The 21344-nt window shown below is 59.6% G+C and overlaps 1 protein-coding gene across 1 annotated transcript in view; it reads right to left on the bottom strand.

Moving 5' to 3' along the window:
- Positions 1-2170: 2170 nt before the first annotated feature.
- DOCK1 (dedicator of cytokinesis 1) overlaps positions 2171-21344 on the bottom strand; it is a 424653-nt gene continuing 405479 nt past the window's right edge. Inside the window, exons 49-56 of the mRNA XM_044660351.1 lie at positions 19837-20013; positions 18875-18958; positions 18084-18221; positions 14321-14466; positions 11002-11200; positions 8605-8755; positions 7296-7447; positions 2171-3116 (exon numbers count right to left, since the gene is read on the bottom strand). Coding sequence (XP_044516286.1) covers positions 3021-3116; positions 7296-7447; positions 8605-8755; positions 11002-11200; positions 14321-14466; positions 18084-18221; positions 18875-18958; positions 19837-20013 — 1143 coding nt within the window. The 3' untranslated portion in view covers positions 2171-3020. The remainder of the gene's footprint in view (positions 3117-7295; positions 7448-8604; positions 8756-11001; positions 11201-14320; positions 14467-18083; positions 18222-18874; positions 18959-19836; positions 20014-21344) is intronic.

Genomic DNA, 21344 nt, shown 5'->3' with positions numbered 1-21344 from the left:
TATCATGGAAAGGTGAATATGATGAAATTGTTGGAAAACAAGCAGCTGCATACCTAACCAAAGGGGAAGAATGTTAACCTCTTGACTACTGGTTTGCTGAGAGTCCAAAGCTTTTCAGTAAAACCACATTGCTTTTTAAGAAAAGGTATGAATTATGAAAAGGAGTCAAAAGAGGAATCTCAGATTTTTATCTTAGATAACCCAATCCAGACTTACTCTGATAAGAATAGTGGGGATTCAACACATGGCTCTGCCGCGTTGTGTTGACCTTTTGATGGGGTCCAGATAAAAATATCTATTCGAGATTCTAATTTCTCTTAATGGCTTCCCACAAGATTCTTGAGCGTCATCTACGGAGTGGTGATGACCAAAGCCATGGAACTTGTGCAGTCTCCAAGGCAGCTGGAGTCAGGGTAGAAGAAAATGGGAGGTGCGGGACACTGAGGAGCTTTTCCAGGCAGGGGGTGGAGGAGGGATTGGTGAGGAGTGGAAGGTGTGGAATTTGGACCACCTTCCAAGAAGTCTGGCAGCAACAGAGGGGAAGCCATGGCGTGGGCAATAGCGAGGCCAAGGGAAGGCACCTGGAGATATGTTTAGCCCGAGAAGGAGTGTAATAAGGAGGTAATGTGGCTGATAATGGGGGAGTTGGTGGTACCAGTGAAGCCACCTGGCCAGGGAGCTCATAACTACTGTAGCTGGTGATTTGGGACTGCTAGGGATGTATTGCCTGAGCTGTGATGCCCAGTCAGTCTCCCTGCTGTCTGTAGGCTCCTTTAAGGTGGAGAGTGAGAAGCCCCTCCCTGCTGGAGTGAAAGCAGTAACCAACAGGAAGTGAAACTCACACACTTCCTGAATAAAATGGATGCCTGGCCAGTACTTCCTCGGAGTCAAGTGGTTGCTATTCTCCCCTCCTCAGTCCCTTAGCCCAGGTTGATGTTATAATTAACTACAGAAGCTCACAGTTTCAGGCTAAGGGTTTATTTAAACCTGGGGGAAAACTGAGGAAAGAGGCTTTAGGGTCTGGAGAAGCTGTTGCTAAGGGTGACTGGCCAGTATTGGCAATGGACCTAGAAGGTAAGATCAGGCTGAGGGAACCAGCCCCTCAGCCAGGGATAATTTCCACTGCCCTGATGTTAAGTGATCCACCAGCTAGACAGATGAGGTTGATGATTTGGTTTAGGGGTGTCCCTGTTGCTAGGCTGACCTAATCTAATTTCCTACCCACGATCCACCTCCCTCCACCTGGGGTCGCCAAGGGAAGTCCAGGGGTAGCTGGGTGTCTGGGTGAGGTCAAGGAAATCAGAACCCCCAGGTTGGTTTTGCAGGGGGTATTTATAGTCCCAGCTGAAACGGTCAGGTCTTGGAACTGGTACCTTCCAGGCCAAAGTTCCATTCTCCTAACTGCCAGGATTGCCTAGGGTAATTTGCAAATGCAAGAGATCTTGCATAAATCCGGCATTATAGGAGCCAACAAAGTTCCTTATTCTTGATATACATAATGGAGGACACTGATGGAGAGGCACAGGCAAAGTCAATAAGGTAGCAGGCGAGCCACTGGACAGAAAGTAGCTCTGATACTGGTGGGCCCTTTGGCCCGGCAGTGTGGGGTGATGGGCTGGCACTGGGAAAGGGCAGGAGGGCACACTGCTGCTACAGCCACTGGGGACCTGGGATGGAGAGTGTTCGGGGCCGTTCAGCCCACACACCAAATGGGAAGAGGTCTGGGATTCTGGAGAGGGAGACACGCCTGGGAAGAGCAAGTCCATGGGAATGTGGGTGCTGGAAAGCCTGGACTCTGCCCTGGAGGGAACCTCGATTTATGGCTGTGTGAGGAGGAGGAGAAAGGAGGTCCATCCCCTTAGCTGGGGGCCCTGAGAGCGTGTGCAGGCCTTGGGGGTGCTCCTCCATCACAGGAGAAGAAATAACGGCAGGCCTTCTCCTGTCCGTGCAGCCCAGCTCTGCAGGGGAAAAATGAACTCCCAGCCTGGAGGAAGGAAGTGGGGAGACGGGGAGCTCCGAAAACAACGGTGATGCATCAGCCAGCATACCCGACCGGGCCTGGACACACGCCGTCATTTGGTCCAGGCCTGGTCCCAGGCCTCTGCAAAAGCACCGGAGAACCACCCAGAAGGGCCTTTCAATGGGAAGGAACAAGTCGGAGACCAGGACGTTTTTTTAAATAGTGTTTTATTCTTGGGAGTCAGTGACACATTTACGACCTCTACGGCAAGAGCATAATGATTGTAGCGAGTAAAAAAAATAGAGTTGGCAGAATAAAAAATTAGGGAGTAAAACGTTAGTCTCCAGATCTCGTCGCCATCGGCCAATATTTTCAGAACTTCCACATTCTAACAAGAGTTATTTATACATTTTTAGCCGTTAAAACACGAGCACACGCGTTGGGAATCGTTCGTGCCTACCTGGGACGACACGAAAAGTCCTCCGAGCGGTGCTCTATACACATCTCTGTACAGGACGGGCCGTGCACAGGCCTGCGCTCGTCCAAACCGCCCCGGACGCTAGAGCCGGTCCTCGGCTCCCTCAAACGCCCTGGCCGGCCGCTTCTAATGCCGCCCCCGCTATAAATTAGTATCTGTTCAGTAGCTGCGATAGAACATCCTATTGTCAATGGCCCCAGGCCGGAGGGGGCCTGCCGTGAAAGGGGAAGAGCTCGCTGGGCCCGAAGCCTGCAGAGGACGGCCTCCAGGAGGACGCGTGGGGCCTTCCACCCTGCGGGCCTTGGGGAGCTCTGGGGTCGGGCCGGGCCTCGTGGCCTGCCGCTAAGGGGATCGTTTGGTCGGAAGAAGGGGGCGTCGGGGGGAGCTCGGCCTCGGCCCTGCCTGGGCCCCCCGGCTTTCTGCGGGCACCCTTTCTGGCTCTTGGCCTAAAAGCTCGACGGCTCGCCAGGAAGCCTTTTCTGTTAGGACGCGGCCCGAGAGGGAAGCGGCAGAGACGGCAGACCTGATGGGGGAGGAGGCCGGAGAGCCGGTCTGTGCAGGAAGGGCCGCTCGCCGCCGCTCTCACTGCACGATCCCGGAGTCCACGGACGTCTGCTTGCGGGTGGTCTTGGGAGGCGGCGGCGGCGGAGTCTTACTGGGCAACGGGGGAGGCACGTTCTAGAAGGGAAGAAGAGCACCTGCGTTAAGGAGGCCAGGGCCGCCCAGAGGAGCCTGCGGAGGCCGTCTGCCCGCAAGGAGCTCCCAGGCAGACCCCACGTCGCTCCAGGCTAGGCCCAGGCTTCAAAGAAGGGCAAAGGGACAGTCCCTGCGTGGAGGCCGGGATAGGGGAGAGAAACCTCACAGGAAGGCCAGGGAGGAGGGCGGAAAGGCTTCTCGGGGAAGGCGGGCTTTAAAGAGACCGGAAGAAGCCAATGGATGGGGGATGCGGCCCGAGCCAGGCTGGTGTCAGCGAAGGAGGGAGCACAGGGAGAAGAGCTGCACACCCTGGAAGGGACGTGGGGTGGCCGGGAGAAGGCCTGGGAGCCCGGGAGCCACCAGGAGTCAGGGCTGGGGCAGCGGGGTGACGTGCTCAGCTCTGGCTCTGGAGCCTCAGTCGTGTCCAGCGTGTGACTGTCCAACAGACAGCCGGAGACGCTAGGCTGGAGGAGGGGCCAGCCATGGAGCCCGCTGAGGAGGTGGAAATGGTATAGAGGGAGCAGATGTAAGGGGAGCACTCGGGGGAAGGAGGGAGAGCAGGCAGGCCTGGGGGGCTCCCCAAGCTGTGCTTTCCCTCGGAGGTCACCATCGGGCTCACGTGGAAGGAAATGATGGCCTGGGTATGAGCTTGTCTACTAGGGGGGCGAATGGACAAACGGCTCTTCCTTCTCTTTGAGATGAAAGCCGTTCCCTCCCAACGATCCGGAGGAGTTCTGTTTTGTTCCTGGTGGGCAGACAGGCTACCTTCAGGATTTTACTGTGGCCGGGGAGCCATCTTCCCAGAATCATCGATTTACCACTTTCCATAAAGCGCTTTAGAGGTCTTTAAGTCTCCTGAAAACCCCGCCGGGGGTCTTGAAGTCAAGGCCTCGGGTCCTGAGGACACTGAGGGGATGAGCCTCTCGAATGAGGCACACTGCCCAGCCAGGGGCCCCAGAGAGCCACACAAAGTCCCACGTGTCTGTGTGAAGAGCTGGGGTCTGGCCTGGAGCCAATCTTTGCTTGGAGAGCCCTTTCCCTCGATTGTTAGGTGGTGAGAAATGGTGCTGATGGGCCCAAAGGGTGCCGAAATTCTTTAGGCAGAGATTTAGACACCCCCAGCCCCCTCCCGAGCCTGGAATTCTTGGGCTTGATGGTCACGGGAGAGGGGAGAGCCAGTGGCCGTGACCCCAAGCTTCCTGAGGGCAAGGGTCCTTCTCTGCCCTCCTACTGCCCAGCTTGTGGCCGAGCCCTGGCTGCCAGGGCGCCCAGCTAACTAGCGAGGCCTAGCGAGAATGTAAAGGAACGGCAGAAAGAAGAGCACTGAAGGTTGGTCATTAAATTACAAGAAAAAGAACTTTAAACGCTTCCAAGGCACCCATTTATGGAAATCCAATGAGGGCTACTGCATTCCATTGACCTCGCTGTATTGACTTCTCTGTCCTCCTCATCGATTAAGCTGGTCCCCTAGAACATCCCTGACGCCGTCCTTCTTTCAGGCACAACAACATATACCCGAACTTAACGTGTGGGTTCATTTCCTGCTGAAAGAGCAGCCCCTCCAGTGGGGGAGTCGTTGGCAGCCACCCCGTCTGGGCACTGAGGTAAATCTGGGCTCCCCAGCGTGTGCCCCTGCTTAGCAGGACCCAGGCAGTCTTCCGTGTGCCGTGTAATTCAGAAGAGAGGCGTCTCCTCGTCCTCAATCCTGCCTCAGATCCTGAACGGCCCGCATTGAGGTTACGGAGCTGCCACAAGAGATGAGCCAGGGCAGATGCCCTGCACCCTCCGGCTTTGTCTCAAGCGCCACCGTGGACTTCTATCAAGTCCGAGCCACGTGGGAAGGTAATAAAAGCCTGGCTGTCAGGAGGAGACGAGATCAGGCACGGTTGTATGCCCAATGCGGCTGTCTGGAGGAGACGAGATCGAGTGTGTTCAGGGTGGCACGGGCACACACCAAACCTGGCCGTTGGGAGAAGCCATGGGTACTTTATTTACTGGTGTGTTGTCTCCCCCCTTAGACCAGGTGCATTCTGGGGTCAGAGACCGGGTCTTTGCCTCTCTCTGGGTTCTCAGCAATAACTCAGTGCCTGGCACATGGTTGGAACTTAAAGAATGCTGAAGGATTGTCGCTGACTCAACTGAATGATGGCAACTTGTCAAATCATTTACTGATTACAAAAACCCTAGAAAAGAATGAAAAACTTTTGGTGCTGCATCAGAGAAGCATTCCGGCGTGTATCTGGAACCCTTCTAGGTTCTCTAGCAGAGGCTTAAAGCTCATTCTTTACACTTGCTGGATACGTTTTTGTGTTTTATCTGCTAAAGCCTTGATCGGCATACTGAGAATTCCTGAATTCACACAAAACCAGGCTTTGAGGGGGACCATTTGCCTGCATTTTCTCCAGCCCCGTGCCTCGATGTCAGGGCCATCGCCATGAAGCAAAATGGCTGCTTGGACTCCGAGAGTAGAAGAGCTTCCCGGGGGAAGGTGGGGAGATGCGGCCACACTTGGGAATCGGCTGGATGACAAAGCCTACCGGGGTCTGAGGAGCAGGTGCTTTCCCAGTGTTATCACCCATCGCAATGCCACCATCAATTAACGCCCAACAGCTCGGTGGGGCTGGAGCTGCCATTGGTTCTGGCTTCATAAATTAGACCTAAACAACAAGTACATTACCTGGAAGCGCTCACATTCTGCAAGTAAATTAGGCAAGAAGGGAACAACAAAGAGAGCTGGGTAATTAATATAATTGGATTTACAATTCCATTATCAGCATCTAAATTTAGCACGTTCTTCACTGGGAGAACCAACCGGGGGCTGCCTGAGCAACACAGTGCGATGTCCTGGGTGCCACTTCTGAGAAGACAGTCACATCCTCGGACGTCATGCCCTCGGCGGCAGCCATCACCCGGGCCTGGCTCGGCATGGCTTTCTTCATTCAGTTATGGAAAGCCCGATTTAATCCTGGGGCAGCCTTGGGGCTCAAGCCCACACGATCCGATTCAGCATGAGGCTTCCAGTGTCTGGGATGAGGCTTTTTGCTTGAACAAATAATTAAAATGTCTTGAGAGAGGCTCGTGTTCCGAGGTGCAATGGGGGCCTCAATGCCTCTGGAGGGCTTCCAATGGGACGATGACTGGACTTTTTTGCTTGACCTCAGGTGGCAGATGTAGGAGGAAGGGAAAGAAGAAACCAAGAGGGAAACAGCATCGTGGAAGGAGAAGTTTCCCAACAATGCGAGTTGTCCCAAAGAACAAGGGGCTGCATTGGCAGGGGGTGGGCTCCACGGTGGGCTAGAGGGCCACTATTGGGCATGCTGCAGGGGATTCTGGTTTTAGTCTAAGTTGAAAAAATAATCTCCTCTTTACTCTGTGGGGAGAGGGATGCCCAATATCCAAATCCCTCGTAGCATGAAAGGGGGGGAAATCCTCTAAAAAAAAGGGAAGCTGCTCATTGGATTTCTATTTCATTTTAAGGAAGGAGAAAACACCCCTCCAGCTTGGTGAAGAGTCTGAGCCCGTCGTGAAGTCCTCTCCTTCACTGATCCTCGCCAAGAATCCACTTACTATGTAATTATTTTATTGAGGCCAAACAGCAAGAAATATGGAATGGGGAGGGGGCTGTGGGCAGGAATAGCTTACAGTCTACAAGGAATTGGTTTAATTTAATAAGATCACAAAGAAGAGGGAAGAAAGCAATGAGGCCATCCAACCCCGCGGAACCTCTGTGGCACTTGGGCCCAGTGAGGAACAACACCGTCTTCTTCCCAGCCCCGCTGGCCTGAGCACCCGGGCGCCATCCATCCCTGGGGGCAGGCAGGCAGGAGCGACAGGGCAGCCCAGGGCAGAGCCCCTTCCGATGGACGTCATGGCATCATGAGCCAGAGATCACTTCCGGAGAGGCTTCCAGATCCTTTCCCTAAAAACGTTTGCCCTCGCCCCCAGCGTACCCACGGAGAAAGCAGTGCTCCCACACCAGGAGCAAAGAGCCTCTCCCCCACCCCATCTCTGTCTCTGTCTGTCTGTCTGTCTGTCTGTCTGTCTGTCTGTCTGTCTGTCACACACACTCACACACACACACACACACACACTCGATCCCCAGCCCTGGTGCAGATGGGCGCTTTCACCATGAGGGGAAGAGGCCGTTTCCCAGAAACTCACCCGATGATGTGGGGGTGGGGGCGGAGGGGTCGTTGGGCTCATCAGGTCTTGGTTCTCCATGAGGTTCCCGTAATCTGCCGTGCTGCCTTTCAAAGGTAAAGGCGGGGGAACATCTGCTGTTTCCAAGCTTGGCATCCCATTCAGCTCCAGACCTGGAAAACGAGGACCCGTTAAATCCCATCATTCCATGGAGGAGAGGAAGGAGAGGAGGAGAAGGAGGAGGAGGAGGAGGAGGAGGAAGGGGGAGGGCAGGAAGGACGGAGGGCCTCTGGGGCTCCACAGACCCACTGCCTGGGCGTCACGGCGGCACGAAGGCCGCTCGGGCCCAGAGGGTCCTGCCCAGGTGGGAGGTTTGGGCAGGAGAGTTGTTCCAGCAGCCTGTTTCCAAGCTGCCACTGAGACAGCCGTGCCGACGTGCAGACGGGGCTGGGCTGCCTTGGAAGAGAAGGAATGACAGAAGGCCCTTTAGGAAGTGCCTGCCGGGTGCCAAGGGTGTGGCGGAGGGTTGGCCTCGGGGAAGGCAGCCTGGCTTTCCAGGCTGGCCTCTGCAGGGACCCCTTTTTCTGTTTTCTCCAAAGGGCCCCTGGAGGGACCCCTTAACTTCTCCGGGGTCACAGGTACAGCGGCAGATCCTGGAGCCCCCTCGTCCCAGCGAGGACTAGAAGGAGAGCCTGGATGGAGGGGCTCGCACGGCACACACACGGCGACGAAACGTCCCACATGGGAAATGGGGTGCAGAGAATGAGGCTCTCTCAGAGCACTCAGAAGGGTGCACCCAACTTCCCAATCTGCTCTCCCCGCCTAGATGTTGGGGGGGATTGGAGAAAGAGCTGCCAGGCCTGGGGAAAGGCCGGGGGACTCCCGGGGAGGGGCAGCAGCGACGTGAGATCCTCGAGGCCAGGCTCTCCTTTTTCAGAGGAAGGAGTCGGTCCTCAGAGAAAGGAGGTGCCTCCTTTACGGCCACACGGGGAGCCCATGGCAAGGCTGGGACTAGAACTCTGGTCCTGGGACCCTGGATTCCGCCGAGCCCCCAAACACTGAACTTCTAGCTTTATTCTCAGAGTTATTCAGTCGTTTGCATTCAATCCTTTGCCATAAATACGTGTTTTCTTGCGCATTAAGTACACGTCCATTCGGGCTGGCCCTAAAGCCTCCCGCAGCCCCGAGGACCAAAGGGACAGCCACAGCTTGTCCTTGGCACGAGGGATGCTCCCAAGAGCCAGCCTGGGGGCTCCAGCTCAGAAGCCTGCGGAGGCTGATGGAAGCCCACACCCGGGGCTCCCCCCACCAGACCAGGGTCCCCACTTACTCGACTGCAGGCTGAAGGTCAGCTTGGCCCTGGGAGTGATGGGGGGCGGCGTCTGCTGACAGGACGGAGGCGACGGGGACACCGAGAAGCGCCGGTCATTGCCGACGAGGATCACTTGGCTCTTTGGTCTCTGGGGCCGCAGGGGGCTGATCTGTGTGAGAGAAAGAAGGAGCCTGAGCGTCCTGCGGGAGGCCGTCTCGTCTGACCCGATCCTGTTAGAGGAGGCGCCGAGGCCACCCGCGCAGGGCCGGGACTCCAACGCGCTGGCCCTTCACACGGAGCCACGCCGAGTGGACGATGCAAACCGTGTTTCCAAGGGCCAGGAAGGGGCGCCGGGCCGCATCCAGACGGCCGCTCCTCAGGTCCGGAGGACCTTTCTTGGTGGTTCTCAGCTTGTAGCCGCCCGAGCCGACCCTCCGCCCTTCTCCCTCCTCTTCTGAGCTGGCCCTGCTCAAGGGCCGGCCTGCGTCCTTTTCTGGCCTGACCTTCTCCTCCCCGGGCGCCCGTTTCATTGTGCGTCTCTCCCATCCTGGGCTCACAGTGAGAGCCGGGGGAGCGCTAGCCATGCGTAAAGACAAGGGACCGGAGCAAGGGCAGAGCCACCAGGCCTGGACCAGCCCGGCTCGCTCCATCAGCTCCTGGAGGCCGGCCCTCTCCTCCTCGCCAGGGGAGCTCTGGGGCTTGCCTGGGGCTCGGCCCCAGCTCCAGGGAGGGGGGAAGGACAGATGCCGCCTCTTTTTTAGAGTGGGAAGGGCTGTGCATGCCAAGAGTGCCCACAAGGGGCCACAAAGAAAAGCGCCCCTCCTCGGCCCCGGGCTCCTTCCCGTCCTGCTCTCTCTCCTTTGGGGACTTCAGCGGCTCATCTGTCACCGCCTCCGGAGGGGATTTCAGATGTTTTTCCAGCCTCTGTTTCTCTCCTGAGCACCAGCCCCACGTCCCCAATGCCAGCTGGACATCGCCAGTATTCTGTGCCCTTACTAGCCCCGTCCGTCACTGCTCTGAGGCTCAGGCAGCTCTCTAAGCTCTACGCCTCAGGCCCAGAGAGGCTGGGATGCCCGCAGATCCCCCATGGGGAGTCCCTCGAGGGACTGGAACTCGGATCCTGTACTGCAGAATTCTGTTTTCTCTCCTTTAGGTATTTCCCGGAGGGCACAGGCTGGCCCAAGACCTCAGAAGCCCAGCCCAACCCTGGGAGGATTCCGGCTTCTCTCTAGAAACAAGGCCGGCCCGCCTTTCCCACCCGCTGCCATGGGCTGGGGAGACGCGCTCTCCGGCTAGTTCCACAGCGTGGCGCACGTGCCGTGGACAGAACGCCGTGCTGGGCGCTGGGGGAGACACGAGAGGGAAGGCCGGCTTTTCTGCCTACTTGTTCAAGGGGAGAGCACAGGGCCCGCTGCAAGGCTTCGTGTGTGCTGAATCTCCTCCAGGAGGCTCAGAAAAGGGAGCCGGGCCAGAGTCTGATCTCGGCGCACGAGCGAAGCCACCACGGCGGGGATCTGGCTCGCTCGACTCGGCCTGGGTCGGGCCGGGGCGAAGACAGGAGGAGGGTCACCGGGGCTTCCACCTTTAAAAGGCAGCCAAGAAGGGTGGCCAGAAGGAAGCGCAGACAGCCAGGACAGCTTCGAAAGCTCCCAGGCCGAGTTCGTTCTCTATTTCAGAGAAAAGGCGGTCGTGCCCCCCAGAGACGTTCACGCACGGCCCTCCGGCCGTTCTGCTACGTCTGTGGAAATGCTCCTTTACCTTCCGTCTGGCCCCCCGAGATGGCCGGGGCCACACCGGATCACAGAGCTGAGTCTAGAAGGCACTCCGAGGTCCCCCCTCCAAGCGCTTCATCTTGTGGAAGGGAAACCTGAGGCCCAGGGCAGGCACGTGACTTGCCCCGTTACACGGGGAGGAAATGGCAAAAGTGGGTCTGAGCTTGGGGTCAGAGACTGCACGTTCGCGGCTCTTTCCTGTAGCCATTAGGCCCGTTTGACGGACGAGTAAGCGGACCTTGGATAAGCCGGCCATCGACGCCTCAACAATAATGAGGGCGCAGCAAGGCCAAGGTCTGGGGCCCACCCTCAGCACCCTCTTGGGATGGACTCAGAACTCTTAATGAGCACATTTTAGGGCCACCCCGTTAGTTCGCGTCTCTCTGGCCCACGGCTCTCCCTCTCCCAGCGCACCGCGTGCCGCCTTGGCGATGAGCGCTTGGCCAAAGTCTACAAAATGGAGGCCCCACCATCGTGCTGGGCCGCCCGTCTGGAACCCCGTCCCAAAAGGCCGCGGTGCTAGTTGGGAATGGGCCGGGCCTCTAGCCTTCACTGCCCCGAGGGTCTCTTTTTCTTTCCTTTTCTTTCAACTCTTCTTTCGGTTTTAGGATCAACGCTAAGTACTGGTTCCCTCTCGACTTACCGTCTCGGAGAGGATCACTGCCTCGGACGGCTGCAGAGAAAGATCGGTGGGTTTGAATTCCTTGTCAAACAGCTCTTGGTGTTTGCTGTTCCTCTTTTCCTTCTTCTTGTCCTTCTTCTCCTTATCAAGGTCATCCTTATCCAATTTGTCCTGGGACCTCGAATGCATCTTCTTTGGCAGGAGGGGCTCCAACACAAACCTAAGGGGAATGGGGTTGCCTCAGATCAATCAAAAGATTTCTTACACAGAAAATGACGACAGACTGTTTTTTCCAAATGCAAAAATCACTCCAAATTCAGTTGAGACCCTTAATGGGAACGATAGACTGTGGCCAAGACAGAAAAGATTTATAGGACGTGCTGCTTTTGGTGAAAAGAAGTACGATTTGGCAGCCTGGGGACGACAAGCTGAAAGCAGCCAGTCTAGCAGAACGGTGAGAGCACCGTGGTGGAGGACGGGGGCTGCAGATCCGGTGTCAAACCCCATCTCTTCTGGTCCCCCATCGCTGAAACCGCCTCCTACTGAACCATCCTGTCCAGATTTGCATTTATTAACGTGTCATTTGTACAGGGTCTATTTTGACATTTAATTCTTGCCTTTCCCAACAGGCAGAAGCTCCCTTCAGGCTAGGAAAGACTTCCTTCTCTGTACCTGCATTTCTAGCCCCTAGAAAATGCCCGGCACCCACTAGGCACTTCGTCAATACGTGGTGATTTATTGTGGACAAATAACTCGCCCCCTCCGGGACTTGGGTGCCTTATCTGTAAAATGAGGGCTTAGACACTAACCTCCTGAGGTCTCTCTTGCTTTAAACTATGGATTCCAAACCGATACGGCCCATTTCACAGGCTTGCTAGGAGGCGCCAATGAGATAAACGTACGGAAGCTACTCTAAACCTTGGCTCGCCACCCGGAAGTCGGCTCTTCCTGTCCAGAATCCAAGCCTCCAGCAGTGGAACAGATTAGCTACACGAGCCCAGCAGCCAATAGTAACCTGGTTTGGGACAAACCCAAAGAGCCAGGGTTTGGGGACAAGAACTCGCTACCTGACAGTAATGGAGGGGAAACTGGAAAAGCAGTTTGGCAGAAACTGGGTACAGAGCGACATCTCGCACCATATACAGAGGCAAGGTCAAAATGGGCACAGGAGTCAGATCTAACGGGCGATAACGTCAGCAGACTTGGGGAGCACGGAATGCTTTTACCTGTCGGATTTATGGATAAAGGAAGAATGGATGACCAAACCCAAGGCAGAGAGCACAGCACGTAAAATGGCTAATTTAGACAATTAAGACGTTTTTGCACAAGTTAAACCAGTACAGCCAAGATTAGAAGGAAAGTAGGAAATGGGGGGAAACTTCGGAGCAAGTTTATAAAGGCCTCAGTTCCCAATTACACGGAGAACTGGATGTCTGATCTCACGGGGATAGGGAACTCCCAGATGTGGACACTCTTTCCATCAATGCAGATGAGCCCCTTCTCTCCAGCTCTGTCTTGGAGAGCTACCCAGAGTGCAGAATGAAAAAGAGGGGCCAGGAGAAGGCAGGCGCCTCCTTTCTCTGCGGGGCAGAGGACCACGAGCCTGGGGCCCGCGTGCATACAATGCCAGATCTTCTGGGATGGGTTTATTCATTTGTGAACTCTTTTTGTCCTCTCAGGTTTAATCTTCGTTGGAGGAGAGAGCTCAGAGGCAGAAAGTGGGGGAAGAGGGAAATCGCTGGCGAAGGCAGGTGATGCCCAAACAAGGGGAAATGTCGGGAAAAATTCATTCGGAACAATCAAGTCCCAGGCTCTGTGCGCTCCGTCAGACTGACATTCATCTGCCTGGGCAGGAAGGAAAGAGGAGTGCCGGCCCCCCAGGGGCTTCGGCCACCCGCCCGCCTCTGGTCATGGGCCTTTCTAAAGGCCCCTCTTCTTGTTGACGTGTAAAGGATTCACACTGGGACATCCTTTGGCATCACTGAAAATCGGCTTCCCTCCAGCTTTCAGGGAGGCACCTTAGCACACGGGGGCCTTTGGTTCAGTTATTTCTAGACGCCTCCTCTTGGGAAGCGGTCAGCCAGCCGGCCCTCGGGGAACCCCAAATTTGGGGAACATTTCCGAAGGACTAAACGTTGGGAAGTCAAGGCGTGCTTCAAACACTGACAGCAAGGGGAAGGCGTGGGGAGAAGCTGCCCACCCCGGGCTCCTCTCAAGCCCTCCTTTGCCTCCAGTTGGGCATCAGGTTAGGGGAGACGAAACGCTGCCCCGACGAAGCATGGCTACAAGGCGGTGACGGAAAAAGAATCGAGAACTTTTTGAACTTTGGAGCTTCTTCCAAAGACCGTCAGGGATCTAAGGGGTGACCCGTGAGGTGGAGAAGCGTCTCAAGACGTCTCCGGACTGAAGAAGTGGCGGGAGAATCGGGGCAAAGAGAACCACAAGCGCGATGCCTTTGAGGGCTGTCCACTTCCCTGGACATCCGAGCAGGCCCCGCCTCGTGCTGGCCCGCATGGGCAGAACACGCCGAGGCAAGGCTGGGGACGCGGGAAGGGCCGGTGCAGAAATGGAGCTTTTACAGCAGGAAAGCCTGCGAGCCCAGAACACTCAGACCACAGCAGGGAGGCCACTGGCCGGCCTGCAGGGGATGCGCCCGGCTCACTTCTCTGGATGGAGGGGAGCCTTTTGGGCTCCTCACCAGAGCCGGCCGGCCAGTCGGAGCCTTCTGGACAGCTCGGGGTCACTCTGGACCCCCATCGCCTCCTGGCCCTTTCCTCGGAGGAGTGGGGGTGGGGGTGCCTCTAATTAGCCTTCTCGGGGGCCTTCTCCACCCCCCCACCAGAGCTGACCGGAGGCCAATCGGCTCCTCTTCTGGGGGCTTAGATGGAGGCCCACATGGTTATGGGACTTCCAAACAGCCGGGCCCTAGAATCAGCCTCTGAATCCCCTGGAGACTCCGAGACCCGCTTCGGGAGAGTCTGGACGTGGCCTCCTTGGTCTCGGGGTGGACACGGAACCATTTGGGCTGGGGGCGCCGGGAGGACCCTCCATGGGAGACGGAGGGGAGCAGGGTGCGGGCACACGCACGGATGGGAGGGCGACCACCGCTGCGCTGCCGAGTGCCCCAGAACCCGGTGGGTGGAAGCCCTCTCAGCCATGATCCGGCCCAGCCTCCATAGGGAGAGGCACCCCCCAGGCAGCCCCTGCCCTTTCGGGAGGCTCTCGGGATGGGCACGCTCCCCCCGCTGCTCCCAGTCCCACCGAACCCGTCTCTGAGCCTCGGCTCTGCAGGTGGGACCCCCAGCCCGTGCCCTCCCCCCGTCTCCGGGAGTCTCCTTACCCGTCGGAGCCGGGCCTGGACGGGGTGCTGTCCGAGGACATGGAGGAGACGGAAGCCACCGACAGGGGCCTGGAGGACGAGGGCATGGTGAAGGAGCGCACCATGGAGCGCGGGCGGCTGCCCCGTCTGTCGTCCATCCCCGAGGGCTGCGGACGAGAAGAACCGGGGTTAGGCGGCTGCGAGGGGCCTCGGCACGAGGCTCAGACCCCGTCCGGCGTGGGGCGAGGCGTCCGAGTCCTGGGCCTTCCCACAGCACGGCCACGGGCCGGGGGAGCCCCCCCGAGACCTCCCTGACCCTGGCCACGGGCCGCGGCTGACCGGCACCGACACAGGGCGCTTGTCCATCCCACGGGGCACGGGCCTGGCCCCGCCACGGCTGGGCAGAATTCTTTACAGGAAAGAATTTGATTCCCCCGAATGGGCCCGTCTGCTCGCTCCTCAGCAACGCCCATCGCAGTCCCACAGCCCGAAGCTTTCCCTCGCAAGCAGCATTCAGAACCGGGTTGGGCATTTGGGCCAGAAGGGCCAGAACCCCTCTGACAGAGCTGCCTTTTTCTGCATGAAATCCTCCTCCATATGGAAACCCACCGCTTGCCGTTCAAGAGGCTCAGGGGCGGGGAGGAGGCCGAGGGGGGATCCGAACCCAGAGCTTCCGAGGATGCCACAGAGAGCTCATAGGAGCATCCACGGCCTCCGGGGCAGCTTGGTATGCCCTCTGCCCGGGGCCTCCCCCATCCAAGGCAGATTGGGGGGAAGTGACTGGCCCAGGGTCACCCAGCCACAGTAGAACCTACGACCTCTGGCCTCCAGGCTGGGCTCTGCACTGAGCCTCTGGGCTGAGGCACCCTCACTACGTGCCCTGATGGAGTTCTTCAGAGCCTGGTAAGCCCCGGCCGTGAGAAGAGCAGCATCCGGGGGCCGAGGCCTGGGCTGAGGGCCGGAAAGGAGAGTCCCAGCACTGCTCTGAGGTCATGTCGTGTAGCCGAGACGGGGGTGAGCCCCGAGACCCCGGGAGGAGCCCCCTGAGCACAGGAGACACCTGAACAGAGCCCCCCCCCAGCAGACCCCAGTGCTCAGGAAATGCAGGAAGGAGCCCCCCCCCCCACCGGGAGGAGCCCCCGGGGTGCAGGAGATCCCCCAGGTGGAGCTGCCAGAGGGCAAGAGAGCTTGGGAGGAGACCCCCAGCAGCCCTCTGTGGGCAAGAGATCCTGGGAGAAGCCCCCAGGACACCCTCCATGTGCAGGAGACTCCAGGAATGGCCCCCTGAGAGGAGATCCCAGGAGGAGCCCCCAGAGTGCAGGAGGCCCCGGCAGGCACCCCCAAGGAGAGGCCAGGACGCCCCCCCTCTGTGCCCGCCCCCTACGCCTCTCCTCTTGACCAATGATTGCGCCCGGTTCCACGGAGCTGCCCGCGCTCAGGCGACCCGCCAGTGTTTTAGAGGCCGCCATTGCGCTTGCCAGCCTGCTGGTCCACGCTCTACCCATTTCTGCTGGGGAAGCCCCCCACGAAGCTGCAGGTCCTTCTCTGAGGCAAGATGGCGGCCATTTGGGGGCGGAGCCAGGCTCAAACGGGGTCGGATCCGCCTCGTGGCTCGGCCAGGGCTGGCCTTCCGGACCCTGAGCGGGGCCCTCCCGGGCTCTGGGCCTCGATGGATCCGCCTCCAAAAGGCCGGAGGGGAGGAGCAGGAGGCCGGGCGCCGCCCTGTTGGTGGGTGGCCCTGGGGAGTCCCGGCTGGTTCCTCGGCGCAGCGGCCCCCGGATTCCGGACCTGTGCCAAGGCTCCGGCCCCGGGCAGTCCGCTGCTCCTCCGATTGTCCCCCATCGTCTCCCGTAGCAGAAAGGCCTCCCTCAGAGGCCCCCAAGAGCGGGGAATAATCGTGCCTCCGGAAGGTTCTGCTAGCGAAGGCCAAGTGCAAAGCGGGCCCAGCGTGGGGCACCCTGAGGGGCTCTCTGAGGGGCTGCGATCTCATCAGCGAAGAGGCTCCCGCGGAGAGCCGGACGGCCAGCCTGCCGTCTGCGGCTCCCCAAACCCGTCCGTCGAGTGGGACGCCGGAACCCCGCCACTGACGAGAATTCCATCGGCGTTCTGCATGGAAAATGGCGCCTTCGAGAATGTTCTGCCTGAAGTCTTGGGTGCAAATCGTGGCCACACACGCCGTGTCCCGATGCTCGGCTCTCGCTTTGCACGAATCTGCCCTCTCACTCGGGCCTCGGCTGCTATTCTCTGCACATGTGACAGATGAGGAAACTGAGGCAGGCAGCCTTGTCCAGGCTCTCAAAGCTCAAACGCATCAGAGGTTAGATTGGGGTTAGGTCTTCTGACTCCGGATCCAGATGCATCCCTTTGCTGCCTCACAAACCGAGACCTGGGTTCAAATCTCCCCTTTGCCACATTTTGGTATGAGTCTAAGGGCACTCTTCTGCAAAAAGGGGCCAAGCTCCCCAGAGGAGGGCTCATCTCTTCCCTGGCGGTGGCTAAAGGGGGTTTGGGGTGACTTGGGGGGCTGAGGCCATGTCCAAGGGTGCTTCCTGGGGTTCCACGTTGGAAGCGGAGTGTGGAGCCCCTCGCGTGGGTCCTTCGTGACAAATGGCCAGCAAGCCGAGTGGCCAGGATTTGAACTCGCCTCCTCCTGCTGGCTGGAGCTCTTTCCCCTCCCAGCACGGCCTCTAAAGGCTGGCCGAGCCCCTTGTCCGCACCTCTTTGTTCCTTTCCCACGCCTGGCTCTGATGGGCACCTGTCCGGCGAGGGGGGAGGCAGGCTGGCCCTGGATGGTCAGCCTCCGGCCTTCACGAATCCTGGATTCTTTCCTCCCTCAGCCCCCCCCCCCGGGGGGAGCCCAGCCGGGGTCTGCGGGCCGGCCAGGGGCATCGTTGGAGTGCCCCGAAGGCCATCCTCAACCCTGGAGAGTCCCCGGAATGAGCCGGAGCCAAGCTCGGGTGGGGGACGCTGGCCCTCGAGGGGGGTCGTCGGGCCCCTGCCCTCGGCGAAGGGCCTCAGCAGACACCCCGATTCTGAGGCGGTGCGCCAGCGGCCAGCCCGGAGACGTTGTCCTCGTCCCCCGCCTCCCCCCCAGTGACCCGGTGACTGAAGACAAGGCAGGCGCCAGCCAGCTCTGGGGCTAAGGCAGCCTCCACAGGGCCGGTAGCTGTCCACTCGCTAGTGCTGAAGGCGGGTGGCTTCCAGTCGTCCCGAGCGTTCTGGGGCGCTTTCCTGCGGGGCGCTTGGCGGTGACTTCCTAGACCCTCCACGGCCCCCACAGAGGTCAGACCTTGGCCCACAGGCAGGCCTCTGGGACTCCCGGACAGAGCCCAGACCAGCCTTCTCGGTGGCCCCACTACCCAGCGGCCGGCCGGACTGATCAGGAGGGGGACACGACGGCGAGCGATACCGTCCGAGGAAAGCCCAGAGCGAGGGGCCGAGGCAGACTCCGCCTGGGCCCAGAGCAGGCCTTCCTGGCCACGGGAGCTCCCACCCCACGGAATGGCTCCCTCTGGAGGTAGTGAGCTCCCCGCCAGTGGAGGGCCACGATCCACGCCGGAGGACCGTGTGTCAGGTTCGCTGACGATGCTCTGACGTCCCTGCCGGCTTCCCCCCACCCTCACCCACGTCCTCCGAGTCACAGGAAGCGAGCCGAGCCTCTTCCCCCGAGTTAGGACATTCCTCGGCCACAGCCGGCTCCCCTCAGAAGCCTCCCCTCCCCCCAGCGCCCAGTGGGTGCCCCCCTCGGGCACACGCTTGGAGAACCGAACCCGGAGCGGCTCACCATGGTCCTGGTGCCGTACTGCTTCTCCACCTTCTCTTTCAGCTGCTTGAAACAGGCTTCCATTCGCTCGTGAAACGGCCTCAAGGCTTCCGTGACTTTTTCTCCGTGAATCCGGATCCCTTCTGCCAAGAACGGAATCTGGAAAACAGAGCGGGAGGCCGGCTCCTGGGGGCTGGGGCTGCCCTCCCACCCCCAAGGGGGAATGACCCCACGGGGCGAGATGGAAGAGCCCCAGGAGGGCCGCCAGAGAAAGGGAAGGCAGCGCCGCGGCCCAGAGGCCGGGAATCACTCCATCGGCCTCTGCCCAGACACAAGGCCTGAACTGTACAGACGGGCCTGTGGAGGCCCAGGGCCCCGGCAACTGATCCCAGAGGAGGGCCGGCCTGTCCCCTTCCAGGGCTCAGAGGCCAGGTGGCCGGCGAGGCACAGAGGACAGCCTGCGGTCACGAGCTGGGCTAAAGGGGCAGGACAGGACGAGGGCTTGTGAGGCCTGGAAGGGAAGCAGGAGGCCTAGATACACCAGAGGACTTGCCTGGGATCATCCTGACACTGAGGAAGAGTTAGCATTCGAACCCAGAGCCCATCTCCAAATCTCCCTTTCCCAGAATCACTGTACTACTGGGAGGGGGGCGCCCCAGACACGGCGTGCTGCCAGAATCTGGGGGCTTCCCACGTAATTGGGTGCATCTCAGAGGAAACAAAATGTCAGCCGCTGGCCCAGGTGCCACCCACGTGGTGCCAGGCACGGGGGAGTGTGCTGGACCCTGACCCGACGGGCCCTGGGACTTTACCTGCCAGGCGATGAGGTCCTTCAGCTTCTCGATCTTGTCGTGGTCCTCTGGGTGCTCCTGCATGTACCTCTCTGTGAAGAAGGCCTAGCGAGACAGGGAGCACAATGGCAGCAGTCACTTCTGACCCCCAGCAGAAACCCAGACCCAGCCAGGGGGCCCCCGGGGGCCAGGGATGGAGGGGCTGCTCCAAGGGGGGCCCCTGAGGCCAAAGATGGAGGGGTACCCTAAAGGGGGCCAGGGAGGGAGGTGTCACTCTAAAGGGGGCCAGGGATGGAGGTGGCACCCTAAAGGGGGCCAGGGATGGAGGTGCTGCCCCAAGGTGGGACCCCTGTAGCAGTCGGTTCACAGCCTGGCCCATGGCCATTGTCACAGATTTAGGCCCGGGACAGCCCTGCTCTGAGGCCTGTATCTGAGCTGGGCTGAGGCTCAGACAGGTGGAAAGACTGGTCCAAGGTCACAGAAGAGGGAAGGGACGGAGGGCAGCCATGACACCAAAGTCCCGGATCTCTGCCAGGCTGTGGGCCCTCCCTCGAGCACAAGGAAAGCGTTCTGCCCTCTGGGGACGGGAATTCTCAGTGTGAGGCCAGAGAGAATTCTGGAACGGGCGCCCATTGGGCTCTGGCCCTTCTGATCCGGGCGACCTTGGGCAAGGCCTTGACTCTGGCCTCTGGGGTGCCTCCCTGCACTTGACCCAGAGACTCTGCATTGTCCAAATTCATTTTCAGAGGGGGGGAGGGGAAAAGAGATGGGGGGGAGAGAGAGGCAGAGAGACAGAGACAGAGAGAGACCCGGCTGGGTCCCTAGTGGGGCGCTGGGGGTGACTCGGGATGGGCCCTGCAGGACCCCGGGCCAGACCGCCTTACTGGCTCAGTGGTGGGGGGGCATCAAGGGGCAGGACGGACAACGGGTTTCTCCCAAGAACGGTGCGCGGCGGCGGCCCTTCCTGGCTCCGGCCGGCGTACCTTCTCGTAGTTGGTGAAGCCGCCCATGACGGCGGGGTCCACGATGCCGTTCAGGAGCATGGACAGGGGGTTGATGGGCAGGCTGGGGTCGTCGGCGTGCTGCTGGACCAGGCTGTTGATCTTGTCGTTGGTCACGTGCATAGTCTCGATGGCGTTCTCCAGAGGGCTGATCTCCACCTGGAAGGAAGAAGAGTGGGTGCACGCCCGGGGCATGGAGGGCTTGTGGGGAGCTAGAAGGCCGCACACGGGATCCCCATGAGCGAGGTGCCTCCTGAGGAGGACCAGAGTCTTTGGCTTCCCGGCGGCCCTCCTGAGGCCGAGGCTAGGCCGGGCCTGGCCAGACCTAGAAGAGCCACTCAGAGAGCCTTTATGGTCCCGGCCAATCCGGAGGCTGGCCGCTCTTTGCTTCACCAACAGGATGACCCACAATACTGGCCTTGGAGAGCCTAGGAGAGACCCTCCGGCTGGGTCACTAGTGGGGGGCGCTGGGGGATGACTCTGGACTCCCCAGTTCTGGGCTGTGATTCTGGGTTCCGTGAAGCAGGCCCAAAGCTGCTCTCTCCCACGGGGAGGCCTGACTCTCCTCTCGTTCCTCCTGTTCTGGAGCTGTCTGGACGTGGTTCTTGACCCCCTCACGGTCAGGGTGGCCTGGGCTGTTCTCATCACAAAAAGAAATCCCCTTCCCACGGGGATGGCTCAGCGGGAGGATGGGAAGGCCCTGGTGCGCGTGGCGAGGCCTTGGTGGGTCGGTGCCGCCCCAGGGTCAGACCAGGACGCCTGGCTCCGCTGGCTGGCTCAGGCTCTTTCTCCCAGCCGTTTCTGATGTAGCTGAATGGGCAGGGGGTGAGCGCTGGTGGCCGGAGACACCACTGTCCGAGCGGGGCTCTAACCCGTATTCCCTGTAAGACCCCGATAACTGCCAGAGCCTCCAGGCCCCCCTCTGCAGGGTGGTGTTAGCCGTTCCTGACTTAGCGGTGCCAGAGACCAGAGAAGGGGACTCACTGGCCCGGGTCACACAGCCAACCTGCTGGATGCAGGACCTAAAGTGGGGTGTGTCCGACTCCCTACACACTGAGCGGCCCTCCCTGCCTAGATGGGGGTGTAAGCTGCAGAGCAGGCTCAGAGGGGGTCATACAGACCCTGTGGATCAGGTCCTTCCTTGGCCCAAGAGGGAGTTTTCACCCCAGGACTGTCCTAGATGGGGGAGCCACTGGGCAAACCCCAAAACAAGCACGCGGTTTGGCAGTCTGAGCGGTGGCAGCTCTTCTTCTTCACCGTTTGTCCAGCGTTGGGAGGAAAACCTTTCCAGGGTCCTGCAGGCTCCGACTCTGAGCCCAGGAGGACTGTGGGGGCGTCGAGGGCCCCCCAAGGCTGCGGAGCTGGTGACGGACAGAAGCTAAAGCCATGGAAAGGCGGCCTCGGGGGCCCCGGGAGCTCTCCATCGCCTTCAGGCCTGCCTTCCTTCTAATCCAGCCTTTTCAAAGGTCAGCCCTGAACGGGCCACACAT

The sequence above is a fragment of the Gracilinanus agilis genome, chromosome 2 (assembly GCF_016433145.1).
Source record: "Gracilinanus agilis isolate LMUSP501 chromosome 2, AgileGrace, whole genome shotgun sequence".
NCBI lineage: Eukaryota > Metazoa > Chordata > Mammalia > Didelphimorphia > Didelphidae > Gracilinanus > Gracilinanus agilis.
Note: the sequence above shows the minus strand (reverse complement) of the source record. Positions and strands in the feature narration are given on the sequence as shown.